Source organism: Fringilla coelebs (genome assembly GCF_963513975.1).
Source record: "Fringilla coelebs genome assembly, chromosome: 3".
Taxonomy (NCBI): Eukaryota; Metazoa; Chordata; class Aves; order Passeriformes; family Fringillidae; genus Fringilla; species Fringilla coelebs.
The window spans coordinates 102,511,313-102,522,106 of NC_140030.1; the positions used below are offsets into that span (position 1 = coordinate 102,511,313).

Genomic DNA, 10,794 nt, shown 5'->3' on the forward strand with positions numbered 1-10,794 from the left:
AGACTGAAAAGTCCAAAGCAAGCACTTAAGGATGCCACCAGGGAATACTGTGGAAGTGACTTTTGTCCCTTGTACCCTCCCTGTCCTGTTCCTGGTAGTGTCGAGCACTTGCCAAAAGACTTTCTCTGGCAGAGAAGTCCAAGGAATCGCTCACGGAAGAGTTGAAGCTCGCCAGTCAAAACATCACCAGATTACAGGCAAGTAAATTGTTCTGTAATGTAATAGATGCATTTTGTAACCATGTGTAAGGGGAAGTTGGAGCAGAAAAATGACAACCATCTAGCCTGGCCATGCCATTACTAGGTCCTGTGTTGTGGAATATAAAAACTCCAGTGGTATGTGGAGAAGAGCCTTGAATAATACACTTTAAATCCCAGGTATAAAGTTGAAGGAGAGCATGCTTCCAAGAGAAGGTTATATTGGCCAAACCTGTATGTTTTAGCCCATTTGATGTCAAGGATTTTCATGAAAATGAGAGAGTTGTAATGCATGCCAAAAGGGGTGGTGGTTTGACTGATTCCAGATGAAATAAGGAATTCTTAATCCTTTCTTGCACCTGGGTCTGAAAGTTTTAAAAAGTGCCAGGTTGATTTCTTTTTTTTAATATAGATACCTTAATATTAAGCAAAGATCATTTTGGGGTAATCTTTAAGAAACTGTTGTTAACAAAAATCAACTCTTACGCCATCCTGTGAATGTCCTGTCCCGTTGTCCTTCTCCTCCACACAGCTGAGAAAGAAGCCAGTAGTACCATAAAGTATAAGTAAACACACAATTCATAAACTTCTTAGTGTTTTCTTTACACTTAGTTCTTATCATTATTGCTCATCTGTCTGTGATGGTGAGTACCAAAATTGCTCCATACAGGCTGTGAATATAATGTTAGAAGCTTTGAGCTGTTGTACCATGAACAATCTTTTTTAAACACTTTTTTGATTTCTTCCTTTAAGAAATTCCATAATAGATGTTGAACTCAGCATGAGATGTTAATTTCCAACTGCATTTTAAACTTCCTAGGAAAAGATAGCAGGCACACCCCATTTGTATATTTAGTAGCCTGCAGAGTACTGAATAATAGACTTGTTGAAGTTGGAAAGGTCCTCTGGAGGTCATTTGTCCCCTTCTTTGGTCAGAGCAGAAAGTTCAGATCAAGCTGTGAAACTGGGTATTTCCTATACAGCCATGCTGGTCTTCTGTCACAGTCACTCCATGTCTTAGGCATTGGGTTGTTCCTTCTTCTGTCCTTGATCATTCAGCTTTCCCGGGCCCCTGTAACTTCCAGGGCAGTTTTACCTGGGACCTTTCCAAGCAGACCTTGAAAGAAGCCAGAATCTATTCCTATTGAGTCTAGGGTTGCTGTAATTCTACTATTCACCTTGCTTCTCTCAGGATCCTGAATGCCACTAACTCATGGTGGCTGCAGCCAAGGCTGCCATTGGCTTTCACATCCCTGACCAGCTTTTCCTTATTTGTGAGTAACAGGTCCAGCAGGGAGCATCTCTTGGTCCCACTGATCACTGGGATCAAGAAGTTCTATTCAAGAAGTCTATTCAACACTCAAGACAAGTCCTCAGTTGCTTGTGTTCCACCTTGCTGCCCTTCTAGGACATGTCAGAGTAGTTAAAATCCCTAATGAGGATCAGGGTCTGTCAGTGGGAGATTTTTACCTGCTTGCAGCAGATGCCTGTCATATCACCCTGTTGTTCTCCTACTGATGAGATTTATTAGTCTTCAAGACACTTCTTCACACAGAGCAGGATTTCTTCCCTTCTGTCCTTCCTAAAGTGTGTTTACCCCTTCATTGCTGTGTTTTAGTCATGCACACTATCTCTCGTGTCTCTGTAATCCCAGAGAGAGCTAAGCTCTCTCTAGCTGCATGTGGAGTGGTGCCTCCTTCAGCTTTGGATGCCTTGTGTGTTCTTGTGCAGGCCATGCTTTAACCCCAAACCATTACTTGTTTCCTGGCTGGAAGCAGTGGTGGAAAACTTAGCTGTTACTCTTTTTTGTAAGCCATAAAAGTGGGGGAAACATCTCAAGGCAACAACACAAAAATAAAGGGAAGAAACCATGCATGGGACTTCAGGTAAAAGAAAAGTAGCTGCTGACTTCCTTTCATAAAACAGGTTGTTTTTTTTTTTAGCTGAATTGCACACACTCAGCATCAAAAGTGGAGCTGACTAAGTGGAGGTGGAAGTGTGCTGCTTTGTCAGGTATCACTAATACTGAGCCAGGGCCTCTGGTTGTTTAATTTTTCCCTTAGGATGAACTGATGACGACAAAGAGGAGCTACGAGGACCAGTTAAGCATGATGAGTGACCACCTGTGCAGCATGAATGAAACCCTGACTAAGCAAAGGGAAGAGATTGATACCCTAAAGATGGCCAGTAAGGTGAGCTGGCAGTGCTGGCACAGGGCCTGGCTGCAGCTGGGGCTGGGAGGGTTACATTTGGTGTTCCTGCAGCACTGCCCTTGGACAAACCAGCTCACAAGCTGTAATTCTTACTCTCAGCCAGTTGGAAAGAAAACTCCAAACTTGTTCCTTCAGGTTTCAGTGAAGAAAAAAATTCTTGCTAAACACACATGTGGGAAAGAGCAAGCTCTTCATGTCACTGCTTCATGTTAGGTTCTCAAAGTGTACCCTCTGATGGCAGATCACACCATTTTTTTGTTTTAATGTGGTGAAAATGGAGCTGTTTGTAAACCCAGCTGTTGAGGCTGGGTGGTGGTGATGAAGTTCTGGGTAGAAGTGTCCCTTCTGTGCTCCTTTTGGTTGCAGCATACTCTGTCCTTGGCAGCTGGGCTCTTTCTCTGATTTGTTTCTATATTCTAGCTCATCTGTCCCTTGTGTAGGAATGAAAAAGTTGCCACTTGTATTCTTCTGTGAGCTTGAAATGCACACTAAAATTCTTTACCAGGCAAGAAGTCTACCCACTTGTCAGAAAGAGATTTTTTTACTTACCTAATGATGAAAAATACAGAAGTCTGCTTTTTGAGCAGTCAGTGATTAAACCATGGTATATCCTTTTCTGATGCTTCTAGGAAGGAGCAGATGTTGTGAAGGCCTTTGCCCTTCTCTTGTCTGACTGTGAAACAAATAAATTATCATTATTCTCCTTATTTCTGGGATGCATGGAAGCAGGTATCACTAAAGGATTAAAAAAGTAAAAGTAATAAATTAATTCCATGTTCTGATTAAAGATCCCTTGATGGTGATTTTTATATTTTAGAGTAAACTCTTCCCCCTGCTTTTCTTCAGATTTCTCAGTGTTTTAACTTGTATTCTTTAAAATTACTTTGTGGTGTATAACCCATTGTGTTTCCAGAAGGAAGCTCTTGGATGCATACTGATCATGGCACTTAATGTTTTTATAAAATGTTTTCTGGAATTTCTCACTTGCAATACTTGTAAGACTTGAATTGGTACTCTGTCTGTGAGGACCTCAGAACCTCACAACAGCAGCCACACAGGTTTTCAGATGTTACCAAATGTAGAAGGGGATTCAGTTGGAATCCAAATGATGCAGTTAAAGCCCTTATCACTTGGAGGGAGTTGTTGGTTAGATTCAAAACAAATGTTATCTTCAGGAAATAGGAAGACTGAGAATTGCCAGCAAGTAACTATTGCACAAAATTTTATTTTAAGCTCCACATTTCCTTTGTGGAATTACTGAAGGCCAAATGTGAGTTGGCTAGCTGTGGAGCAAAGTCTGTTCTGAACTAGGAATAATCTGTACAACCTGAATTAAAATAAAATTCATTTTGGAAAAAGCCCCCAGTATGGTGGAGGATTGGTTTTTAATTTGATACAATTATTTTATAAGAAGTTATTTGGAGTAGCACATGAAGGGGGATTATGATTTCACTTGCCTTAACTGCCCTTACAATATTAGTGGTATTGATACAATTGAATGTCTTGGGATGTCCCTCAAATGTCTTTCACAGGTTTCAGTTGTAGTAAGGCACTGCTGTGCTTATTTGAGATATCTGGTACTTGCCTCTCTTGTGCTTCTAGAAACAGAGGAATTTTCAGAGCAAATGGTTACAATCTGCCAAACTTAGAAGTCTGTGGAGTGTTTATTTTCAGTCTGACTGTGCCTTGTTTGCTATAGGCATAAATTATTAGACATCAGATTTTGTATGTTACCTGTCTAGATTTCCTTGCCTGAATGATAATGTTCTCTTTGCTTCTTTCTTGTTGCAGGGAAATTCTAAAAAGAACAAAAATCGATAGTTGACAGCTGAGTCTTTGGAAGCTGCTGCTGCACAGGATGCAGATAGTGACCATTCATTATCCAGTTCCTGTTTGTTCCAGGAAGCTGAGGCTGGTTTTGGGTCTAGTAAAAACTGAATTGGTGCTGTAAATGGCTTGAAAATGTTTAGAACTTGTAACAGATAAAACAGAACTTCATGTTGGCTCTAAACCAGGAAATACTCACTCTGTGGATAATTTATATAGTAATTACCTTCAGTTTTTACTGTGCACTTTTTAAAACCAGGTTTTGATTTCATGTAACAACTTCAGATTTTGTATATTTTCAAATATGTTTCTGCATTAACAAATTTGGATTGGTGCAGTAGGTGTCTGTTTTTGAGTTCTGCATTTAATGGTCAGCACATGTACATTCCATTACTTGTTAATAACAGTTTAAAAATGAGTTTGGAGACTTTTTTTGGCCATGCGAGCTGTGCAGTTACTGTAAATGTATTACTCCTGTTCTCAGCCCTCTAAAATTTATTGGAATTGTGGCTTGAAATGATTTTTACAAATTCACCAAGTAAATGGGATCATTGTTAGAGTGCAACAGTGGAAACCTTTCCTGCTTGTATTTGGCACTTTGGATTTTGAGGTGAAGAGCACAAATGGCTGAATTGGGTTACTTCAGTGAAATTGCTTTAAGGCATTTCTCTAACATTTTGTTTACACATGTATGTATATATATATATTGGTTGAAATAGCTGTTTAAGGCTAGAGGAAACTGTGATTGTCATTTGCCCCAAAAGAGTGAAACAATGTGTGTAGAATAGATCAGCTTACTGTGCTCTCTTGCAGTAAAGAAGAACATGAAATATGTAGGAGATTTAAGCACTGAACTTGCAAAAGGTCTTCATGGAATTGAGTTGTGATGGATCCACTGGGGGGATGCACATGGCTTTTCTTGTGTTTTCAGAAGTTTGTGAACTTTAGGCCTCTCCTAAGTTGTTTTTTTTTAAATTTTTTTCCCAAGTGAAGTTTAATATCACAAATTTTCACAGCATTGATTTGTTGTTGGGGGTGGGGTTTGTTGGTTTCGGGTTGGGTTTTTGTTTGGTTATTTCTTTTTGCTTTGTTTCTTTTTTTTGTTTGTTTGTTTGTTTTTTTGGTTTTTTTTTGGTGGTTTTTTTTTTTTTTTGTTTTGTTTTTTGGGGTTTTTTTTGTTTCTGTTTTTTAAATCAGATGCTGTGCTGCTCCACACTTTTTACACCAGTCTTCTGTTCCATAATTTCATTATGGCACTTATTTGTCCCACGGGGGTTTACTCTGATATCAGATGTGCTGAAATGTATTATCAGTATGTAATAATAAAATCAACCACATGAAACCAGCTGGACTTTTTCCTTCCTTCTGGCTGTGCCCAGGCTGCAGAGTGTGACATTGTGGTGCTGGTGGGATACTTACACAGTCTAGGTGCTCTCAGTGCTCCTCTTTGTTCTGATAGTTTTTCCTTTCAGAAATGCAAAATAGAAGTGGTTGTGAGGGGAGAGGAGATGGGGAGAGCCTGCAGGGTTTCTTATTGATGTTGAATTAAGAACCATGTGCTGGTGCTAATGAGGGTGGGGAAATGTTGGCTTTCTCTCCAGCCGTTTTATGGAAGCAGATACAGCTTCAGCTGTTTCATTTAGGGCTGGCAAGCTAATTGCTTTCTTCCAATTCTTTTGAAGCTGCCTTTTCTGAGAACTTTCATTTTGCACTGAAGGTGCTAATCCAGTTATTTTAATTCTCTGAATCAAATGACTGAACTGACACTACTTTTACTGATATTACTTTTCATAGATTGCTGCCTTTAGAAAAAAATTTTGCTTAGGCCATTTCTTTACATGTCTGAATAAAAATAGTGTGTTTTTAGAATTTGCATTAAAAAATCAAATGCATGATCAGTGTGCACCCCAATATCCAAGCTGGAATCCAGTGTACAGGCATTTAGGTACAATTCCAATGTACATCAGTTTATTGGCATTTTTTCTTTGCAGTGTTGTTTGGGAATGTGTGTGGGTGTGCCCCTCACCAAGCAATAACCATGCTAAAGAAGAGACAATTCTGATCACTTAAGCTGCCTTCAGTTTTTCAAGGAAATGTTTTGAGTAAGTTCTAGACAACTGTAAACTATCAATACCCAAAAGTAAAATCTGGCAAAAGAAATTTAAATCAGTGTTTTGGATACTGCTGTAGTAGTGTTGTAAGGGGCCACAGGATATTACATTGAACTCAGTGGCATTGGAAACCGGATCAAGTGGAAATCCCAACTCCTTGTGCTTATTATCTGCTCACCAGGTGATGCTGAATCTTCCTCGATGTCTCAAATGCTGTTAAATGCCAAAATGCCTGCTGCACAAGGCTTTGCTATCAAAAAGCTGAAGACCTGTTTCAACATTGCAGCCAAAAATTCATCTTTGAGGCAAAGTTTTCCAGAAAAATGATTTTGAACTACTTTGTTTGCAATGGTATATGCAGAGTATCATGGGATGTGCAAAATCTGGGCAAGGAGATTTTACTAATGGAATTAATCTTCAGAAATGTACAGGTGGTTAATTGGGGAAACCAGTGACAAAGTGTTGTAAAGTGTAAAAACCTCCAGCACAATACCAGGGGTAAAGAAAAGCCTGAGTGTCAGTTATCTTTTTTAAGGACAAGTTTTAAAGCATTTTTTGAGTGCTTAATTAATTTCTCCATAATGCTGAATGCCGCATGAATATTCCCTCATTCTGAGGCTTAAGTGGCTAATTCAGAAAAATCACTATATTAATGGTTTAAATTGGATTTTCAAAAAAATCTTTGAGCTTTGTTTTAAAGCTATATTAACATGTTCAAGGCTTTCAAAATGTTCAACTGTCCTAGATTTCTGAAAGCACATCCCCAGCAATTATTCTGTGTGTTCAAAATAAATATTTGCTGTAATCAGGCATTAGTTTAACTTCAAGATTGCCCTCTTAAGAACCACTGCTTCATCATTTTGAAACTGCCCAAGAAGCACCAAATCCATTGTCTATTTTAAAAGGTTTTAAGCTCCTGGAGGTCAGAGGCTTCCCTGCCTGAAAGCTTAACTTCTAAAACAGGAATCTTAGGCTGGTGTCATAAGCTGTGCTAGGGTGCTGCCTCTCTTTGCTGTTTGAACAATGATTATTTTGAATTGCTACATCTCTGATTTAAACAGCAATCAGCTAAAGTGTTGGTTCAAGGTTGGTTCTGTTTGCCATGTCTCTTGTTAATCCCTTCAGCTTCATTCTGAACCAGTTCAGCATTTCATGGCATGATGAATGTGCCAGATCTTCTCGATGCATGTAAATATCCAGGCTAGAACAGTTTGTTTTCCTACCTTTGGCCATTTATATGGTTATTTTCCCTTTTTCCCAAGCCAGATTAATTTCTAATTTGTATTTATAATCCTGCTGCTCCACCTGCCCTCCTTTCCCTTGCTGGCAGATGAAGTTTTGGTGTGAAGGACTTTGGCCCAGCATGTTTCCTGGGTGCTGACTTCACTGCTCAACAGTGCTTCCTATGCTCCAAAAACCAGATCTGCTCTGACCTGCCAGGCATCACTTGTGAACAGGAAAGGAAATAAACTTTGTATCCACATACTGCCTATCTGGACAAGGGAAAAGTTATTTACTGGCTTGGCTGAGCAGTGGCAAGGCTGTGGGGTTTTTTTAATAGTGTAAATCCTATGATATATTAAACTTTGGAGAACCATCTGGCCCTGTAAATTGGGCAAACCTGTTGTTTAATACAGTCTGTATGTAAGGTAATTTGAGAGCACTATCTTAGCAACAGTAGGGTCATAATAAAAACAAAGCTTAGTACAGTAAAAAATTGTAATTGCTGCCAGAGGTCTGATTACTTCCTCCCACGAAGGCTGGATGCTGCTCTAAGAGTGCTTGTTGTGTCTTACTCTGCCTTTTCTGCCTCTGTCACTACCTGCACTATTGCACGTTTGTTTAGAGAGGGCATTTTTGCCCAAATTCCTGAATATTTCTTTTAATGACAGAGTTAAAAACTTCCTTTAAGTGCAGTTGTGCCTGCAGCTCTGCCAGCTTGGTTCCAGAGGGGGTCAGAGAAGAGTGTTGGGGACCTTTGTAAGGCAGGGCTGGAGCTGTGAGCTGCAGCACATGGAAACTGGCCTGGGGCAGCTCTCATTGTCTGCCCTGCTGTGTGTGCAGGCAGCTTTAGACATGTCAGTGCTCATTCAGAATCACCCAGCTCCTTGCAGAGCCAACTCGCTGCAATGCTGAGCTGCAAAAAACCCCAAGTGTGTGATTCTCCTTGGGTTTAATTGGCAGGGCAAGACACCCCTCTAACAGCCCTTAAAGAATTCTGGTTTTAAACCTCTTCCATGGAAACTGCAGCGAGAGCAGTAGAAAGCACAATTTATCTGTTTTAGCACTGATTCACCCTGTGAATCCAAAACTTTCTAAGCTGATGAGGTCTTAACTAATGAAGAAGCCTTTGAACCCCAGGCCTGGTGTCAAAACTGTAGTTACAGTCTCCCCTAAACAGCACAGCTTTGTCCTGAGAAGGGTTAAACCCACAAAGCTGAAGAGTCCAGGTCATTTCCAGTTATTTTAGGCACTAGGGATTCTTTCATGAATTTTCTTGGCATCTAGTCAATGGTGGCATGTAGCTGGCTGCAGGCTCTGTGTGTATCAAGTCCTTTGCTCCTGAAATGAGTGTGAGAACACCTTACACTGCCACACACCCCCCTTTCTGCCCCCTCACCCTTGCCTACTCTCCCTTTAGGCTTCAAATTTCTTTTGGATTTAAAAGCCTTCAGTTTGGGCTTGGATAGTGAATGCAGAGCTCTGTATCCCAAAAAGATTATTTCAATGAAGTTATGAGGTTGAAAAGGTCCAAACTGAGAATTCCAGTGCACTTTGATTAACTGCAGCCCTTGGCACAGGGAACAGCTGTAATCCTGGAACTGGTGCTGCTCCTCTTCTGTGCTTAGTGACTTTCAAATTGTCTGTAGCATGTGCAGGTTGGACAGAAAAGATGAACCTGGAGAGGGGACAATCAACTTGACCAAAAGTTTCTTTTGAAATCTGCAAAGTCTGGTTTATTTTTAGTCCAAACAAGCAGGCAAGAACAAGTTTCTCTTAGATTATTGTTCCAGCCCATGAGGTCAGGAACATTCAAAGCCAATTTCTCACAAAAAGGACATCAATATGCTAAATTTTTATAACCAGTTCATATGTATTAACTATACATCATTTAAATAGTGAATGTACTAAACTTGTAAGTTTTTAATACCAATTGTATTCAGTGAAAGATGGATTCATTTAACCTGAGGAGAATTTGACTTTTCAAAACAAAATACATCTTTTTAAGATTAACTTTTGCAGAAATTTCTTGCTAAAATAAAAGCAAAGCAGTGGAGGAAAAAGTTAAAGTAAGTCTAGAAACAAGTGTTTTTCTGTCTCTATTTACAAATATTTGGTTCTAGCCAGATATGAACTGACAGGTTTCACTTTTGATAAAACAGTCCTAGACAGTAAACATTTTATAAACAGGCAATACACTGCAAATCATGCTAAGATCAATTTAAATATAGTCAGCAATGTAAACTGATTTTGTTGGTGTTGTAAAATGTTGAATGAGTTTTATAACTGCCTCTAGCAACATATAATTCTGTATCTTTATGTGAAAGGCTCTTCAAATTGTATTTACAGTAAAAATAACTTTTATTAGTTGTAATTTGTTCTGCATATATTCTTCATCAAAGTAAAATTATTTTAAGGAGCTTTAAATTTCTGTATCAGGGTTTTTTTCCTCTGATGCTTGAGTTTATATTGCACTGAATTATTTTGGAAGAGAAAATGATAGCAGAATTTACTGGAGAAGAACAGTCTTATCTTGAAAATGTATGCACTTGCCTCAACAAGGGAAAATCTGATCTATTTTTAGATGTGCAGGCTTTGATAAGGAGATATGAGACATTATTACCCTTCCCACTTGAAAACCATTAGGAAGAGCCAATGTGGAAGCTAAACAGGGAAAAAGGTTTCATTGAATGTTGTGCAGGAGTACATGAGAGTTTGAAGGACTCATTTTGGAGTACGTAGAAAATATTAGGAATTATTTCAAGTTTTCTGGAATTTTGGCAAAACAGGAGGTATTGATCCACTGGTTCCCTCTGCCAAGAGCTTGAGTGGTGTGTCCTGGGAGAGGGCAGAAGACTGAATTGTTTATGGAAAATACAGTTTTTATGGAAATACAATTTTGACAGCAGCCCTGGATTTCAAGGGCAGCAGACTTAGAGGGATGAAATTCCTGAGGGAAGAGGTTGGGATGAGGTTCTGGCACTTCCAGGGCTGCCCTGCTGGGATGAGGGAGGCAGGTGGAGCTGCCTAACCCTGTCCTCAGCCTGGAGACCTCAGTCTGGCAGTGCTCAGAAAAGGCCTTCAAGGAGAGAAGAATGTAATAATTCACTGGCTTGAAAGTTAATGCAGTGCTAAATTAATGGTGAAAAAATTCCATGCTAAATTTGGCACTGGATTAAAAAAAAAAATTAAGAAAGCAAATGCAGAACTTTTTAAACCATGAAT

The 10,794-nt window shown here is 39.4% G+C and overlaps 1 protein-coding gene across 1 annotated transcript in view; it reads left to right on the forward strand.

Moving 5' to 3' along the window:
* PPP1R21 (protein phosphatase 1 regulatory subunit 21) overlaps nt 1-5,424 on the forward strand; it is a 31,925-nt gene extending 26,501 nt beyond the window's left edge. The window contains exons 20-22 of the mRNA XM_084201977.1: nt 99-197; nt 2,261-2,389; nt 4,202-5,424. Of these exons, the coding sequence (XP_084058103.1) occupies nt 99-197; nt 2,261-2,389; nt 4,202-4,231 (258 nt within the window). The 3' untranslated portion in view covers nt 4,232-5,424. The remainder of the gene's footprint in view (nt 1-98; nt 198-2,260; nt 2,390-4,201) is intronic.
* Nucleotides 5,425-10,794: the final 5,370 nt, after the last annotated feature.